Below are 19149 nucleotides of genomic sequence, written 5' to 3' on the forward strand. Positions count from 1 at the left end.
CTATTATTTTTAACTTCCCTTACAAAAGAACTATATTTTGTTGATACAATGAATAGTCTTGTTCTTCATTTACAGTAACGTAAAAATTTTAAATGCATGCAAATAAACTCTAATGAACGATTGCTTTTAAAACCCCAAACTTAAAATAATTAGCTTATAACTATGAAATGATTATATTTTGTTAAGAATATTAAGACTTCTAAAAGCACTATATAATTTCAAACAGTAAGAATTATCAAATTCTGGTTGGTGCCTGTACTGTTACACTTCAGAAGTTCTTTCAAATTCCCACCTACTTGCTCCTCCTAGTGGCTGCTACTAGTGGTCTTAACTTTCTATCCAATATTTTTAAGGTATTGATATTATGTATGTGAATTTTAATCTGTAATCAATCAATTATGAGAATTTACATGTAAATGCTATTTTTCCTAAAATAATTTCATGTCAATGTTAAACAAATCTATTATTAACCATGACTCAGTATGACAAGCTAAATAAACAAATGCATTTACATAATTTTTTTAAATAAACAAATATTTCTACATTAAAATTTTCATTAGTTTTCTTTTGCTTAAAGAAATTATTTTCAGAAAAGAACTGAAAAAAATCAAAACTATATATTTGTTAGTCTTCTTTCCCCAAAAGTTTTCCATTCTTTTAATGGAATTCAAACTACAGCTCTTTGCCTACCTCTATGTTCCCCCAATTCTTGGTCTGGAAAATCTAAGAACAAAGAGAAAAATCTAAGAACAAACATGAATAAGTTTGTGCTATGCTCTTGAAAGCCTCAATGCAAGATGACATAGCCAATTTTTAATATGTGGAATCATGAACTTCCCATACTGACCTGACATTTCAAAAACTTTTTTAAAAAATCTAAGTGTTGTGATATTAAAAGTCCTGAGGATTTGATAAATTGTCTGAATGCAGATTTACAACAGCATAATTCAAGAGTATTTTAAAACACATTTTATGAAAATTAAAATTTTAAACAGTTGGAACTGATAGTAGCTACTGCCTATATTTTACAGGAAGCTTAGAAAAACTGTTACAGTGTATATGATATCCTCTGCCCAAAACCAGATAATTAAAATAATTTTATATACTTTAAAAAATCAATCTTAAGGACAAAGAAAGACCTCCTGAATATTTCATATTTGAAGTGGAAGGTTAAAATTAGAAGAGAGTACTTGAAAATGTTAATCATTTATTACTGTCTAAAAATTCTACTCTGAAGTTACTGGACCCTGAAAATTAATTTTGACAGGTGCATCTTCTCATTGACTTTCTCAACACAGTAGGGGCCAATGGAAACATGCCAAGCAGTGTACTGTGACTAACAGAACTCTGCCATAATCAACCTTGCACCGTCTGTCCCACGACTGATACATGACCATTTTACAAAAAAGGCCGCTGACTGTGCACCATACCACCAATGGTATGTCAAATCAATTTTAATTAATGCCAATAAAGTTTCCATCTGTTCTCAAGGCCTTCTTACGTGGCCTTTTCTCAGGAATCCAGAAACTTATAACTTTTAAATCCTTAACTTAAGCCAATGTACAAATGACCAGAGCTATTGAGACAATGAAATAAGTAGAAAATTAATCCATCACTTCTCTTTAAAAGTGCTAATTGCTACCAAAATATTTTTTAATTAATCTTGTTCTCAGTAATATTATTATGATGCAGAAAGGAAACAAATTATGAGCTGTTTCTGCAATATTATATTTTCTCAGATTAAGAACCTCTTATTTGTCCTAATTTTATTAGCACCCAGAGGCCCTTTCAGACAGTTTTGTAGTATTTAGCACTTTATAAACCTTTATGCTTTATCTTTATAGGATGACTACAGGGGACACAACGTGACTGAATTAGAAAATGAATACCAAAGAACAGTATTGATTCAGAGAAGAAAACAGTATTTTCAGCCACCAATATCTCCTATACCATCACTGGATATTTACAACATGCTTCAGTGGAGAAGAAGGCATTGCTGCTTTGCAAAGATGACCTGGACCGCCAAGAGGTCTCTGTTCCGTACTCATCTTATTGGTGTACTTTCTCTAGTGTTTCTTTTTGCTATGTTTCTGTTTTTCAATCATCATGACTGGCTACCAGGTAAAGCTGGATTCAAAGAAAATCCTGTGACATACACTTTCCGAGGATTTCGTTCTACAAAGAGTGAAACAAACCACAGCTCCCTTCGGAACATCTGGAAAGATACAGTTCCTCAAACTCTGAGGCCCCAAACAGCAACTAACTCCAATAACACAGACCTGTCACCACAAGGAGTTACAGGGCTGGAGAATACACTTAGTGCCAATGGAAGTATTTACAATTTAAAAGGCATTGGACATTCAAATTCTTACCATTTCAAATATATTATCAATGAGCCTGGAAAATGCCAGGAGAAAAGTCCTTTTTTGATACTACTAATAGCAGCAGAACCTGGACAAATAGAAGCTAGAAGAGCTATTCGGCAAACCTGGGGCAACGAAAGTCTAGCACCTGGTATCCAAATCACACGAATTTTTTTGTTGGGCATAAGTATTAAGCTAAACGGCTACCTTCAACGTGCAATACTAGAAGAAAGCAAACAGTATCATGATATAATTCAACAGGAATACTTAGATACATACTATAATCTGACCATTAAAACACTTATGGGTATGAACTGGGTGGCAACATACTGTCCACATGTTCCATATGTTATGAAAACGGACAGTGACATGTTTGTCAACACTGAATATTTAATACATAAGTTACTGAAGCCAGACCTGCCTCCTAGACATAACTATTTTACTGGTTACCTAATGAGAGGATATGCACCCAATCGAAACAAAGACAGCAAATGGTACATGCCTCCCGATCTCTACCCAAGTGAACGTTACCCTGTATTCTGTTCTGGAACTGGTTATGTTTTTTCTGGAGATCTGGCAGAAAAGATATTCAAAGTTTCTTTAGGTATTCGTCGTTTGCATTTGGAAGATGTGTACGTAGGAATCTGTCTTGCCAAGTTAAGAATTGATCCTGTGCCCCCTCCCAATGAGTTTGTGTTCAATCACTGGCGAGTTTCTTATTCAAGCTGTAAATACAGTCACCTAATTACCTCTCATCAGTTCCAGCCTAGCGAACTGATAAAATACTGGAACCATTTACAACAAAATAAGCACAATGCCTGTGCCAACGCTGCAAAGGAAAAGGCAAGCAGGTATCGTCACCGTAAACTACACTAAAAAAGACAATTTTTTTTCAAGTGTGCAATCTGTAAATATTGCTAAAAGCATGTATAGTTAAAACTGACAACATCCATAGTACAAGGTTTAGTTAAAACTCATCACATAAAGGAATTCAAAAAAAATATTTTTTTAATTTCTTAAGAAAGTAATTCTTAAAACTAAAACATCATATGACAAAAGGTATCCCAAAACAATCTATAAAAAACTGTGTAAGGGGAGTCTGTGTATTAACATGCAACAACAAGCATGCATACATCAATGGTTCAAGTATTATGTTAGGGTCCAATAAAATGTATCTGCATATATTTTCCACATAAATTTTAATTTAAAAAATGAAGACTACTGATCCTTCATTTAAGATTTAGCTTTTCATTTCAATTCATAATTAAATGTAAATAAAACATTACTATCAATTTTAAGGAAACTTTGTAATTGTGCAAAGGAAAATTTCTGACCTGACTTCTAGGGTTCTAAAAACTTACATTCCACGCAATAAGATTTAGTTGAGTTATTCCATAATGTTCAGATGTTTCATCAATGCAGTACCCATCCTAGTATTTGCTTTTAAAAATAACTGAGATTTCTTTTAATACTCACATATACTGGGGGAAATTATTTTGACATAATGTGATAAAATGTGAAATATTAATGTGTCTCAGGCTCAATTTTTTATAAAAACAAGTTATTAAATGTTTCAAAGTAGACAAACTTTGTTTCCTCATTGGTGTTAAGGGCCAAGCTAGTATTTCAATGAGTTATTAGATTAGATCAAATACTGCACTCTTGAAGAATAACACCATTTAACTTAAGTACATCTGATTTCAAGTATATCTGCAAAAATGAAATCATATTCCTCTAACTGAAGCAAAAGTAATCACCTATAGGCACAGAAAGGATGTACTGGTGAAAAAAGGAGGAAGGATAAAGAATACAGCAGCAGTTTCATTCAATACATTTTAAGATGCATGTCTGCCAGACTGCAACATACGAGTTTATTTCCTGACAGCAGGTGTACACATGCCAATACTTAATCATTTTATGGCATATATTTCTTTCTCTGAGTGCCAAGTTTACAAACTTGCAGTTTTTAATTTGGTAGATGACAACAATTCTTCATCACCAATTAAAAACCTCTTGGGGAGGGATGGAGGGAACTACAGATGTTTGATGAACACTTGATTCTAGGATGAACAGTGTATACAATGCACTTTTAAGAAGTCTTTTTTTAATAAAAGAAGGTAAATAAAACTTTCACAGAGTGATACGATACAAGTATTTTCACAATAATTTTGTATGACTCCATCATGAACTTTAAAATCAAGAAATATTAACCTCTAACTTTAAAATGGTGTTTTTATTCCATAAGTATATTAATTTGTCAGTCTTAGGATGTTTCTTCTATGGATTCTAGTAACATTTTTTCCCTGATCCTATTATGAAGGGATAAATCACCAGAGTATAACTATAATATCTATTATAGTTCAGAATCACACACAAAAAAATATGTTTAAATACTTATTAATTGGTCTGTTGAATTCTATTTACATTCAATTTATCTACCATGTGCAAATCAGTAGCTTAAGTGTTCCACACTACATCAAGTAATTCTGAAAAAGAGCTGTGTAACACCCCCAAATCTTGGTTCAACTCAATTTTTCACTTAATTTACTCTCTAAGATTGCAGAATGACCAAAATTCTAAATAAAAGTCACACTTAGGAAGAAATCACCAAATTAGTATTTAATCAAATACAGAAGAAATCCTTCCATCAGTGCAGTCATTCCTCTGATTAACCTCAAAAGTTAAAAAAAAAAAAAAAGCAGGGGGACATATACATGTATGTGCACACATAAATGTAAATAGAAAGAATCCACGTGCTATTTGTGCAAATACAATTAAAACATAGGATCTTTAAAAGGTACTTATTTTTTCTTCTAAACAGGCCAGGCTCAAAAAAAGTAACTTACAAAAAACTGAATTCTTCGCAGAATCTTAACAGACACTTAAATTCCTTCTATCTCAGGTATCAATCTAAAACCATTTCTACATTCCTAATAATTCTATCTTGAAAAATGATAATCTGATGATGACACTGAGTCCTCAAAGGGAACTGAACTAAACAGTGAAGTTTATTATAATGTTGAAAATCCTTATTTTAAAATAAATATCCTACTACTAATTTATTTTGACCTTTGGTTTCAAAAACATGCATGTTGATTACTTGAACAAAATAAGCTGATATCTTAACAACTGTTAATTTTGTCTTTATCCTAGTACTATGTAATTTTTGCATACATGAAAATGTAATTTTAAATGATAGCATTGGACTTGGTAAAAGATTAAGGAACTACTATGTGCTCCTTATGTTCAAAATGTCAACAGATATTTTAGAAGCTGAAAATATCAAAATTTTCAACACAATACTGGTTTATTTTGATTAAGGTTAGAAATGATGAAATTAGAAGTAAATAATTCAGATTTTCCTCACCTCGTTTTCATTCATAGCAAAATCACACATGATCTCAACTGGCATTTTCTTAATATCTGTTTCCAAGAAATCCAACAAAAACAATACTTGCAGCAACAGCAGAAACTATTTATTGATTGTGCAAGCAGTTTACTTGGTACTAATAAAAGACTTCATACACATGATCTCACATAACCCTCCTAAATATAATCATTTTTTTTTTTTTTGAGACAGGGTCTCACTAAGAGTTACAGGACTAAGGTTAAACATATAAGCTCACAGAGCTAATAAAAGCAGCAGGTTTCCATTTTTAAAAAATGCTCTTAACCATTCATCTATTCTGCTATATTTCACATATGACAGCTACTAAAAAGTCTACAAAGCTAAGAAAAACTGGTCTGTCCTCTATTCTCCCATTCTCTACTTGTTTTTCATCCATTGCTAGGACTTCTGGGCTTCACAGCCATGTTCTCACACTGAAGGGACACCTAATGACAAGTGCAAATTAAGAGAAGGGAAAGAAGAGGATATCTAATCTATCACTGATTTTTCTTTTCTCCTTCTCAGTTGCTGGTGAATAGTGATAAGAATCTTTGAAAAGTACATGTATTACTGTTTATCTCTTATTCCTTTTGGGCCCTGAGTTACATCTGTAAACAGCAGGCAGGTAGCAGTCAGCACTTCATTTATATATACATAATATTTATTATTTGTTTATATATTATATATAATATATATATTATTTTTGTTTTAGTTGTAGTTGGACACAACACCTTTATTTCACTTGTTTATTTACTTATTTTTTTTTAATGTGGTGCTGAGGATCAAACCTAGGGTCTGGCACGTGCGAGGCGAGCGCTCTATCGCTGAGCCACAACCCCAGCCCAAGACAGCACTTTTAAAGTGCTTCTTTTGAAGCACAATTGATAATTGGTGGTGGGGATGGGGACAGGGATTGTGGTTACCAGGAATTGGACCCGGGACACTTCGCAGGTCCTTTTTATTTTTTATTTTGAAACAAGGTCTCATTAAGTTGCTGAGGGTCTCACCAGGTTGCTGAGATTGCCCTGAAGTTACAATCCTCCTGCCTCAGTCTCCCCAGTTGCTAGCTGTATGCCATGAAGCACCTGGCACTATTGATAACATTTAATAGACAAAATTGACAGTGTATTTATCCATTATGCTGTTTAGTCAACCTACTATTTTGTGAAGAGGTGATAAAGTTAGTTTATCCAGCTGATTTAGGTAGTTTTCCCTCCACTTCCATTTTTACTGCTTAACAAAATTTGATTATTAATGCAGATTTAGAAAGAAATCCTCCATTTTTGTACATTTTACAATACTTCAAAGAATTTCTACATTACTACTTAGATATTACTTGCAAAAGACTGGTACTGTAATAATGCACATCAAATATTAGAATGGACATTTTGAGTTTCAGGAAGAAACTTGTCAATCTACACTTGACATACATGCATACCAATTTACCCTTTTCCAAGTATGATGTAATTATAAACCTTACTGCTCTCAAGATATGACTTGCAAGGGATTCAACATTTGAATCTTACTTCAAATGGTAACCTAAATGTAAAATAATGGAAAAGAGTAACCATATCTAAAACTACTAAACAGAAAGCTATAGTGTAATATGTAAAACCTTAATTCATGCTTTCATAAATGAGTTCTAATTAAAAATACTAACTTACATAAAATTCAGACCAATATAATTTGCTTTGCTGTAATGATTAACATATTAAAAACACATCTGAATATAAAAAACAAAGAGAACACATGACATCTTGACAGCAATGAGAACTTTGTAGAATTACTGAGTTTAAAAAAAAAGCTAATAAGATCACATTATGATCACCTTAAATTTCCTTAAAGGCATTTAAAAAAGTGTTCCAGTTATTATATTTAAAACATATTCCTAGAAAATTAAGATCAAGGGTTAAGAACATAGCTCAGTGGCAGAACATTTATCTAGTATGCACAATACCCTGGGTTCAATCCCTAGTACTGGAAAAACAAAAAATTCAAAGCACAACATTTCCAAATATGATTACACAAAAAACTAAAGAAGTTTATTTGCATGGCAATAAAAACTCATCAACAAACTCAGAAGTCAAATGAAAAATTGGGAAAATATACTTGCAATCTACAAGGTTTATAATCCCAATATTATTAAAAGGATAGACAAGAAAAGATAATGACTGGGTTGGGGCTAAGGCTCAGTGATACAGTGCTCATCTGGCTTGAGTGAGGCACTGAGTTTAATCCTCAGTACCAAATAAAACTAAATAAATAAATTAAATAAAGGTATTGTGTCAAACTACAAAAAAAAAAAAAGACAATGGCCATCACCATCACCCTGATAGAAAATGGGCAAAAATGTTAATAGTTTACAAAAAAAAAGAAATAATATGCCTCATAAACCAAGGTCAACTTTGGCCAAAAGAAACATGCTATAAACTTCACTGAGAAATTATTATTTACCTATCAAATAAGCAAAATATTTAGCCTGTTGGCATCACACACTTCTGACAGACCTGCAGAGGAAAAAAGAACACTCTCGTATGTGCTGGTGGGAATGTGAAAACTATAACTATCAATGGAGGAGAATTTGGTAACATCTAGCAAACTTATATAACATTTATCCCTTTACCCAGCATTTCCACATCTAGGAATCTCTTGCCAAATGACAGCAATAATAGTATGAAAAAAAAAAAAAGCATAAAACTAGTAACTGAGGCAGGATTTATAACAGCAGAAAATAGTAAACAATCTTGCTATCCATCTATATAGGACTGTGTAAATAAACCTACGTACATCATGAAGTGAGTCCAAAAGAAAAAATAAACGCATTTAACTATCATATAGTAAAGAGTAATATTAGTATTATTATTTTGAAATTATTATTGAAATCTTACCAGATAAACAAGAAATTACATTGCTATGGTTAGGAAATGCTATGAGCAAAATTCTTGTGTTAAACCTCCAAACCCCAATGTGATTATCTGGTGGTGAGGTCTTTGAGATGTAGTTATAAGTAGAGTAAGACTAGGGATGGGAACCCCCATGATGTAATACCCTTATAAAAGTGTATCTCCTTCCAACCCCATTTCAGCATCAGAGGAAAGACTCAAACATAAAGCCAAAAAACTTAACCCTTCTTTTAGCTTGGACCAAAGCTACCAATAATTAATGACTATTACAAATTTAAAATGAAATAGAAATTCCTATCTCTGTCTACAAAAATACTGAGAAAAATGGAGGCTGGTGAAATCACAATGGCAAGAAACACTTTTAAGATACAATCTCTAAATACCCATTGCCTTATACCCAACTCCCGCCACGAAAAAAAAAAAAAACCCTGTATAGAAATTATTAATTCCGTATCTGGAGTAGAAAATGTATGAGATAAGTATGCCAGAAATCAAGAAGGCAGAGACTAATTAATGTCAAAACATCCTAGAAACCAACTTCAAGATGTTCCTACTTGCCTAAAATGAAATAACTTGGTAACTATGTGAGATGGTGGATATGTTAAGTCGTTTCACTATAGTAACTATTTTACTTTACAAGTATCTTATGACATCATGCCAATCTCAAATAAAATTTATTTTACAACAAATAAGTAAACAGAATTCAAAAATAAAAAGAGGCCATTTGAACAATAAAATGACTAACACATAAAAATCTAAATTCATACTGGTGATGGAAAAAAAAATCTGGCCTCAAGATGCAAAGGAATCTACACTTTACTCAGAAAATGTGAAAAGGAAAACAAGAAAGGAAATTGTCACTATTTTAATTAAACCTGTAGTTCAGTCAGGAAGAAAATATTTTTAAAATATTTTCTCACTGGGTTGCTTAGCACCTCACTTTTGCTTAGGCTAGCTTTGAACTTGCCATCCTCCTCTGCCTCAGCATTCTGAGCCACTGGGATTACAGGCATGAGCCTCTGCGCCACCAGGCTACTTGTATTCTTGATAACTGTTATTCTGACTAGAGTGAGATGGAATCTGTGTCATTTTAATTTGCATTTCTCTAATTGCTAGAGATGTTGAACATTTTTTCATGTACTTATTGACCATTCACAATTCTTCTGAAGCGCCTGTTCATTTCCTTTGCCCATTTATTGATTAGGTTATTTGATTTTTTGGTCTTAAGTTTTTTGAGTTCTTTGTATATCCTAGAGATTAATGCTCTGAGATACACATGGTAAAGACTTTTTCTCATTCTGTAGGCTCTTTGTTCATGTTCTTGATTGTTTCCTTTGCTGTGAAGAAGCTTTTTTAGTTTGATGCCATCTTGATTAGTGATTCTTGATTTTATTTCTTTTGCTTTAGGAGATTTGTTGAAAATATGCTCCTAAGCCAATATGATGGAGAGTTGGGCCTACTTTTTCTATTAGTAGGTGCAGGGTCTAATGCTAAGGTCCTTGATCCACTTTGAGCCGAGTTTTGTGTAGGCTGAGATATAGTTCAATTTCAATCTACTGCATATGGATTTCTGGTATTCCCCACACCATTTGTTGGACTATCTATCTTTTCTCCAATATATGTTCTTGGTGCCTTAACTGTATTTTGTGAGTATTTCTCTGTGTCTTCTATTCTGTTCCCCTAGTATTTTGTGCCAATACCATGCCGTTTTTGTTACTACAGCTCTGCAGTATAATGTAAGGTCTGGTATTGTGGTGCCTCCTGCATTACTTTTCTCACTAAGGATTCCTTTGGTTATTCTGGGCCTCTGATTTTTCCAAATGAATTTCATGACTGTTTTTCTTTCTCTATGAAGAACTTCATTAGTTAACAGAAATTGCATTAAATCTGCATAGTGCTTTTGGTAGTATGGACATTTTGACGATATTAATTCTACCTATCTGAGAACACGGGAGGTTTTTCCATTTTCTAACATAGCCTTCAATTTCTTTCTTTAGTGTTTTGTAAGTTTTCATTGTAGAGGTCTTTCATTTCTTTTGTTAGATTGATTTCCAACTTTGGGTTGTTTTTGTTGTTGTTGTTGTTGTTGTTGTTTTTTGTTTTGTTTTTTGGGGGGGGTATTTGTTTTTGTTTTTTGGAGGGAGTAAATGGGACAGTTCTCCTGATTTCTCTTTCAGCTTATTCATCACTGGTATACAGTGTTAGTTTTATATCCTGCTACTTTGCTGAATTTATTTATGAGTTCAAGAAGCTGTTTGGTAGAGTTTTTTGGGGTCTTTTAAATATAGAATTATGTCTTCGGCAAATAGGGATAGTTTGATACTTTTCCTATTTGAATCCCTCTTATTTCTTCATTTTGTCTAATTGCTCTGGCTAGAGTTTCAAGGGTTGTGTTGAATATAATTGGTGAAAGAAGGCATCCTTGTCTTGTTCTAGTTTTTAGAGGGAATGCTTAAAAATTTTTCTCCATTTAGAATGATGATGGCCTTGCGTTCAGCATCAAAAGCCTAGCAACAAAGAGAAGCCCAGGAACATACAGAATCTCAGCCAAGTTCTACCAGACCTTCAAGGAAGAACAAACACCAATCCTCCTCAAACTATTCCATGAAATAGAAAAGGAGGGACCCCTTCCAAACTCATTCTACGAAGCTAGCATCACCCTGATTTAAAAAAAAAAAAAAAAAAAAAAAGACAAAGACACTATAAGGAAAGAAATCTTCAGACCAATATCCTTCATGAACAAAGATGCAAAAATTCTTAATAAAATACTGGCAAATCACATACAAAACATATTAAAAAGACAGTGTGCCATGATCAAGTGGGGCTCATTCCTAGAATGCAAGGTTGGTTCAACATATGGAAATCAATAAATGTAATTCATCACATCAATAGAATTACAAACAAGAATCACATGATTGTCTCAATAGATGCAGAAAAAACATTTGACAAAATTTAACATCCATTCATGTTCAAAACACTAGAAAAATAAGGGATAGTAGGAACATACCTCAACATTGTAAAAGCTACATATGCCAAATCCAGGGACCTATGTTTCATCGTGAGGAAAAGCCAGCATACCCCCCAAATTAACCACACAGTTTTTCTGCCTGGATCTGATACAATATAAAATGTTTTCTGAATCTAAAAATTAATGAACAGAGAGGACTGGACAGTTCATATTCGCTTAAAATTTGTTTTAAAATTACATTATTTTATCAGAGATCTGTTTCCTGACAAGATAATAAAGGAGAAACAAAAAAAGCTATGACCTTCTTCCTGATAGGCTTATGTAACAGAAAATCATTCCCATTGAAACAATTCCCTTAGCGGGGTTTAAAGGGGGGGGGGGGGCTAATAACTAAGCAAATAAATAAATAAATAAAACTTGGCTTTTTAAAAAAACAAAACCAAATTTTCTAATCGAAGCTCATAAGTAAAACCTTAGATTTAAAATATTTGGATATCTGTGAAAGTCTGAAAGTACAAGGTACATTTAATATATATTTAAACCCAAATGATCCCCAAACTTAATACTTTTTGAATATTCCCTATCTTAGTGAATGGCTAAACCCAGTCAACTGACCACACAGGAATACCAGAAATCATCTTTGTCACTTCCTTCTCTTGTTAATGCCCTGGATCTCTAATGGAATCTATGCCTTTTTCTTCATCTTACCCAGCTAACATATTATCTCTCACTACTGAATACCTATATAACCAGTTTTCTTAAGTTTATGTAATCTGCTCTCTATATTTCAGCCAGAGTAGTTTATTCAAAATGTAAAGCTATTCATGACTTAACACTGCTTCATTGGCTTCCAAGAGTACTTAAGTTCCAAAATTTCTAAAATCCTTGGCCAGCTCCATAAATGATTCCTTTCCTCGCTAAGGTCAATCTCTACACCCAATCTTTTGATCTCATTCCTACTTCTACTTCATTATCAATTATTTTCTCTCTCTCTGTCAAAATTAATTTTCAAAGCAAGAAAAAAAAAACCCTAGAAGAAAAACAATGAATTGAAATTTTAATCAATAAAACAATGTTTGGGTTTAAAGCATTTTCATTTTATCTGAAAGAAAACTTTTTACGGTATCAAGTTTTTTTCTGTAGTAAGAAAGAATGGTAGCAATACACATAGAAAGGATTTTAGAGATGTTAGGAAGAAAGGTATATAAGACTTTCTGACAGCTGGTTCCTGGAGGTAAAGGAGAGGGATTAAAAGCAAGGATGATTAGTAATATCCTGGCCTGGGGTGATGGGGAGGTGCCAACACTGTACAAGAACCTGATTCACCAGAGACAAGGTACTAAAAACCCACAAAACAAAGCTGGAAAGGACTATCATGTGGCCCTGAGGGCCTATACGCTGCAAAGCATTAATAACAATAATAATAAATTACAATTACAATTTTACATATAAATCAAAAAATGCAAAATGACCAAAAATATAATATAAAATACGAACTTAAGATTTATTTTTTATACTATTCCATCAACACCTACATGCCAAGCACCTTGTTCTCAGCTGGGAATATAGTGGAAGACTCCAAGAGACAGTTTCTACCTTTTGGTCCATCTATGAAGAAACACAGTCAAAGAAAACAAATAATCAAGAATATTACTAGAAGAAAAAAGATCCCTAAAAAAGCGAGCTTTACAGTGAGATCTGAATTATAAGAGGGAACCGGTCTTACTAACAGCAGGGGAATAATGTTCCAATCAAATAGAAGTGGAAGGAAAAAGACCAAGAAGTGAACAACCTGAGAAGTTGTTTAAAAACTTAGAAAAAGCCAGTGAAGCAGAAACACAGTCAGGATCCTTTCTAATGTGTACTATTCCTTCACTATAGAGCACAGAATTGTGGACAGAATTCACAGGGTTTCTGAATTTGAATGAAGAAAAGAACTTTACAATTTTATTTTTACCAACCTTTCAACTGAAATTAACAATCCCTTCATGAATATGGGCAATATTACACAATACTAACAGCAATGGCTGTTACTCTATTACCAAGATAATTCAGGTATTTTCATATCAGGATACAATTGTTACAAATAGATATCCTAAAATACACTCATGTTCATCACACTTTAAAATTGTGGTACTTCTTTTATCTTCCACTAGATGTTACTATATAACACATCAGTAAAAAAGCACAAGTCACCATGAATGCATATACTTAAAAAATCTTGATAACTCCACTTCAATAAAATTGGTTTCTTTATCTTACGTATTTTATTTTTCACGTTAAAAAAAGCATTCAGAGAGAAGATTCATAGGATTCAACAGTCTGCTAAATGTGTCTATGGTACAAAAAAGGATTATGAACCTCTAGCTATAGTAAAAGAAACTTTGAGAATCCTAACAAACTAAATTCAACTTGTGTCACCTGTTTGGGTTCTATTTCCAACAGGTACACTACAATAAGACCTTTTTCAGAAATATCAGAGAAATAACAAAATAAATGGGTACCAGATATCAACATATTATTAATCATTTTGTAAGGTGCAATAATGGCTTGTGGCTGTTTTTTGAAAGTTTTTTTAAAAGTCTATAGATTTTATAGAGATGCAAAATATGTACAATAAAATGACAATCTCTGAGGCTGGGGTTGTGGCTCAGTAGCAGAGTGCTTGCCTCGCACATGTGAGACACTGGGTTCGATTCTCAGCACCACATAAAAATAAACAAATAAAATAAAGATATTGTGAAAAACAAAATAAAATGACAGTCTCTGGATTTTGCTTTAACATACTTCAAAAAAAACAGTGAAAGAGAACAGATATAAGAATCGTTTACAAAATGGAAATTACAGAATCTGTATATTGGGCAGATCATGTGCTATTTTTCTAATTAAGTTTGAAACATCTCACAATCAAACAATTAAAAAAAGAGAAAGGCAACCCTTTTGGTAGCTGCTTTGCAAAAAAAGAAGCCCCTCAGGAGAAAAAAAAGAAGTGCTACCTATCAGCAAAAATGTCCCTTTATTCAGTGATGTTCTAGGCCACGATCTAACTGATGAAGGTGAAAGCTAACTAGAGATTTACCTCTTCTTTCCCTATGATGTTCAGTAAGGACAGCAGGAATCATTAAAACTTGCTATGGTATTATTCAGAATATCTTATAAGCACTCTGTCCAAAGGCACTCATGCAATCATTTCAAAGAAAAAAGAGAACCTAGATTCCATTATATCTGCTGTCTAGATGTAGAAAATTAGTCTTTGATCAAACTAGTACATCTTGGCAATAGAAATAGCAATGGTTTAGGAAAAATAATCTTATAGTCTTAAACTAGCAAGTACTGATTAAGCTTAGGTTTTATATTTATGACACTTGAGAACATTCAGATCATGGGGTAGGGGAAAAGAGGGAAGCTAGGTAGCTGCAAATACACATGAAAGATACACTGCCAGACCACTGTACTTTTCCTGACTGGTAGAAAAAAAATGCTTGGATGGGAGGATGAGGATGTGCTGTATTTAGGCAATCAAGTCATAGCAGATGGTTTCTAGGTTGTAAAAAAAAGAGAGAGAGAGAGATCATTAAATGAAAAAGAAGTCCGTTCCACTTGTATAAATGGGGTGGGCCACATAATTCTCCAGTCTCAGTATATTTAACGCAGAAACACTACCAAGGTTCTACAACCTGGAAGAAGGAGAACTTACTAATCCTCTCTTTTTCCCTATGCCTATATATATTGTCCTGTTCTCCTAATGTGCCACATAACTCAACAGAACCTCTCTAATCAACTGCTGTTTTGTCTTTGCATTTTAAAGTCTTTTCTGAGCCAGGATGACAGACAAAACCAAAATACCTTTAACTTTATTCCCCAAAGATCATATGTTGTCAGAACTCAAAAGAATGTCTTAGCAGAGTTCTATACATTCTTTCATTAGTACTAATAAAAATAAAAACAAAAATCAATTCTACACTGGGCACAGTGGCACACACCTGTAATCCTAGCAGCTGGAAAGGATGAGGCAAGAGGGTCTCAAGTTCAAACCAGCCTAAGCAATTTAGCAAGCCTTTGTCTCAAAATAAATAAAAAAGGGGTAGGATATAGCTCAGTGGTAAAGCACCCTCGTGTTCACTCCCTCATACCCAAAAAGAAGGGAGGGGGGAATGAGGGACAGAAATCAATTCTACTTGGCTTTAAGCAAAATTCCTGATTAGAAAAGATTTATTCAGGGCTGGTGTTGTAACTCAGTGGTAGAGCGCTTGCCTTGCATGTGTGGAGCTCTACTTTCAATCCTCAGCACCATGTCCATCTACAGCTAAAAAAAAAATTTTTTTTTAAAGATTTATTCATAAACTACATGTTCCTTCAGTATTAAGTGATGCTTTGCCTTTGCATTTTAAAGTCTTTTCTGAGCCTGGATGACAGACAAAAACAAAATACCTTTAACTTTGTTCCCCAAAGATCATATGTTGTCACTACATTTTTTGGTATAAATCACTACTTTTAGTATAAATCCTAACTCATAAACAATTTTTATTTAATAATTGTACATCTCCTAAATTAAATAACATGACTTTATTTTAACTATAATAGACGGGCAATAACTGCCACCACTCTTTACACTAAGTACTCTTACTTAATACGTATGTGCCAAATGTGTATCTATATAAGATCCTTCCTAAAATTCATCTAACTATCAATCCCTAAGGACATAAAATTCAACTAGTATTAATACATAAATGAGTAAAAAAATTACTGTCTTCTAGAGTCAGTTAATAAAAATTAAAAGAGTTGGGGCTGGGGATGTGGCTCAAGCGGTAGCGCGCTCGCCTGGCATGCGTGCGGCCCTGGTTCGATACTCAGCACCACATACAAAGATGTTGTGTCCGCGGAAAACTAAAAATAAATAAATAAATATTTAAAAAAAAAATTAAAAGAGTTGACATACAAAATCTATTAGCCAAATCCAGGACAGTATCTGCTTTTATATGGTCCATGGGCCAAAAATGCTTTTTATATTTATTGTTGGGAGAGTAGGGGAACAAGAGGAAAAAAAAGTTATGTTAATAATCACATAAAACTCAAATTTTGCTAGCTTAATTGCAATGTAGCCAAATTAATTAATTTGTCTATTGTCTATGTATGGACTGCCTTTGCATGGCACCAGCAGAGAGAACTACTTGAAACAGAAACTGTAATCAGCAGCCTGGTCCAGGTATATTAGCCTGGACCCTGGCTGGCCATTTTGGTCACCTGCCCAAGTAAGAAACAGACAAATATGGAAAAAGTAAAAAGAAATTTTATGCAGTTTCATCAAACTGGGTAGAAATAGCAGCCTAATCGAGCAAGCAGGGATCTGGGCAAGGTTCCAGGATTAGGCTGACAGAAACAAAAATCTCATGTTTTGCTCCCAGGTGTAGCAATGCCAGCTAGCATACTACAGATCATAAGAATTAAGCTATATTGCCTCACCCTATTTTAATCCTCAAAAAAGCATCTATTGCTGTTTTTTAGTTTTTTGTTTGTTTGTTTTGTTTTTCCTCCCTCCCAAGGCCTACAATAATGCCTAGCATACAATAGGCACACAATAAACATTTATTGAATGAATGTAACATCATATCATTTTGTGTGCCAATTTTTTCAATGTTTAGATTTCTTTTCCTTTTTTTTTTTTTTAATTACTGGTGCAATACCCATTAATCCAAAACAAGAAAAAAAGTATGTTCTTAAGGCACAGTGAAATGTACGTTTTTGTTAATGAACTATGCAATGATACTGACCTGAGCTAAAAGAATACAATATACCATATGTAAATATTACCAAACTAAACACTTACCACAACATTCTCAACTCACAAAAAGCAATGGTTGGAAAAAAAATGGAAAATTTAAAATGGAGTATCTCGGGACTAGGGTTGTGGCTCAGTGGTATAGTGCTTGCCTTGCATGTGTGAGGTCCCGGGTTCGATCCTCAGCACCACATATAAATAAGCAAATAAAATAAAGGCATTGTGTCCATATACAACTATAAACAAATAAATATATAGATAAAATGGAGTGTCTCATCACAACAGAACTTCTTCACAAAAAATAAAGTTAGAATGAGGCTTCAAAGAAAGTTTCTGAGCCAAGTAAAGAATATTTAGTTTACTTATAGTAAGTTAACAATATTGTATTTGATTGAAACAGCCATAAGAAATATACCCAGGGAAAACCAACCTGGGACTGGTATAGAGACCTACTGCTTGAAGAGTTGAAGACACTGGGTGCAACATTGATAGTCAAAAGTCAAGGTGAATGATTGTTTTGGTTTTGTTTTATTTTGCTAAGTTGCTAAGTTAACAAATGTTACTGATGTCACTAACTTGTTGTTTATTTGATAAGTCAATGTGATGTTTGGAAGTGACTAAACAATTAGGTCCTACAAATAATCTACAAAAAACAACTACAGGCAAGAATAATTTCTAAATTCAGAAAACAGGACTGAAATACAACCAGAAGTGCCATCAGTTGAGATGTGTTACAACATATAGTGGTAAATACATTTGTGGAGCAGAAATCAACAAAGATGGATAAATTCACAAAACTCAAAAAAAAAAAAAATGGGTTAGGGTTAGGATGTTGAAAGCCTGATACTTTATCAGTAGGTACTTTTCAAAAATATTTGTATTTACCATGTATTATTGAGCCATTAGCATCAGTAGGAAACTTTATTTACTTTTTTAGATTTAATCCACATTAGTTCCATGAATTTTTGTTAGAAATAATCTTAATGTGTTCTACCACACAGCAGTCAAACAGTTTATCAGTAGCAAAAACTTTGCTCACTTGTGATCTTCCTGCCTCAGTCTCCTGAATAGCTGGGAGGTAAGAAAGTTTCATTGTGGTTTTTTTTTGTTGTTGTTTTTGTTGTTGTTTTCAGTTTAAGACCAAAATTTAAATTTTTCTGTATGAAAACATCCAACCTGGGGCTGGGGTTGTGGCTCAGCGGTACAGCACTTGCCTAGCATGTGTGAGGCACTGGGTTCGATTCTCAGCACCACATACAAATAAATAAAATAAAGGTCCATCAACAACTAAAAATATATTTAAAAAAAAGAAAGAAAAAAAACAACCTTATCAGCTGCATCAAATACTGAATGGCTTTGAAAACTAGATTTTGCTACAGACTTGATCTGTACCAAAATTTGTTTTTTAAACAATTCAACTTGAATTACAAGACAAAACAGATTACAAAAGAAATTCATTATTGTCAATTTGAAGATAACTGAAATATAGGTAATCTCAAGTTGCTTTATATACATCCAATGCTGTTAGAACAAGAAATGAGAATATCATTCTCACAAAATCTGTAGCAAATATATTTTCCAAACTAAAACTAAAATTCAGGTGGGTTCTTTAACTTCAATATATAAATGTGACAGAAATTGCTATTTATCAAAGTTCCTTTATTTGGAAAATTTCCAAATAAGCTTCCATTGGCAAAAATATATCTGCAATAAAATGACATGCTAAAAAGGAATATACTGACAAAATA

At 33.2% G+C, this 19149-nt stretch overlaps 2 protein-coding genes across 2 annotated transcripts in view; one reads left to right on the forward strand and one right to left on the reverse strand.

Moving 5' to 3' along the window:
- Cdc73 (cell division cycle 73) overlaps window positions 1-19149 on the reverse strand; it is a 118845-nt gene that overhangs the window by 53296 nt on the left and 46400 nt on the right. The gene's annotated exons all lie outside the window — the stretch shown is intronic.
- B3galt2 (beta-1,3-galactosyltransferase 2) lies at window positions 1971-3363 on the forward strand. The gene has a single exon (XM_026390698.2). The coding sequence runs from the start codon at window positions 1971-1973 to the stop codon at window positions 3237-3239; it is 1269 nt and encodes a 422-aa protein (XP_026246483.1). The 3' UTR covers window positions 3240-3363.

This window comes from Urocitellus parryii, chromosome 9, assembly GCF_045843805.1.
Source record: "Urocitellus parryii isolate mUroPar1 chromosome 9, mUroPar1.hap1, whole genome shotgun sequence".
Taxonomy (NCBI): Eukaryota; Metazoa; Chordata; class Mammalia; order Rodentia; family Sciuridae; genus Urocitellus; species Urocitellus parryii.

Bases quoted from the DNA above. Each gene is read 5' to 3' on its own strand.
- B3galt2 (XM_026390698.2), top strand. From the start codon at position 1,971: ATGCTTCAGTGGAGAAGAAGGCATTGCTGCTTTGCAAAGATGACCTGG.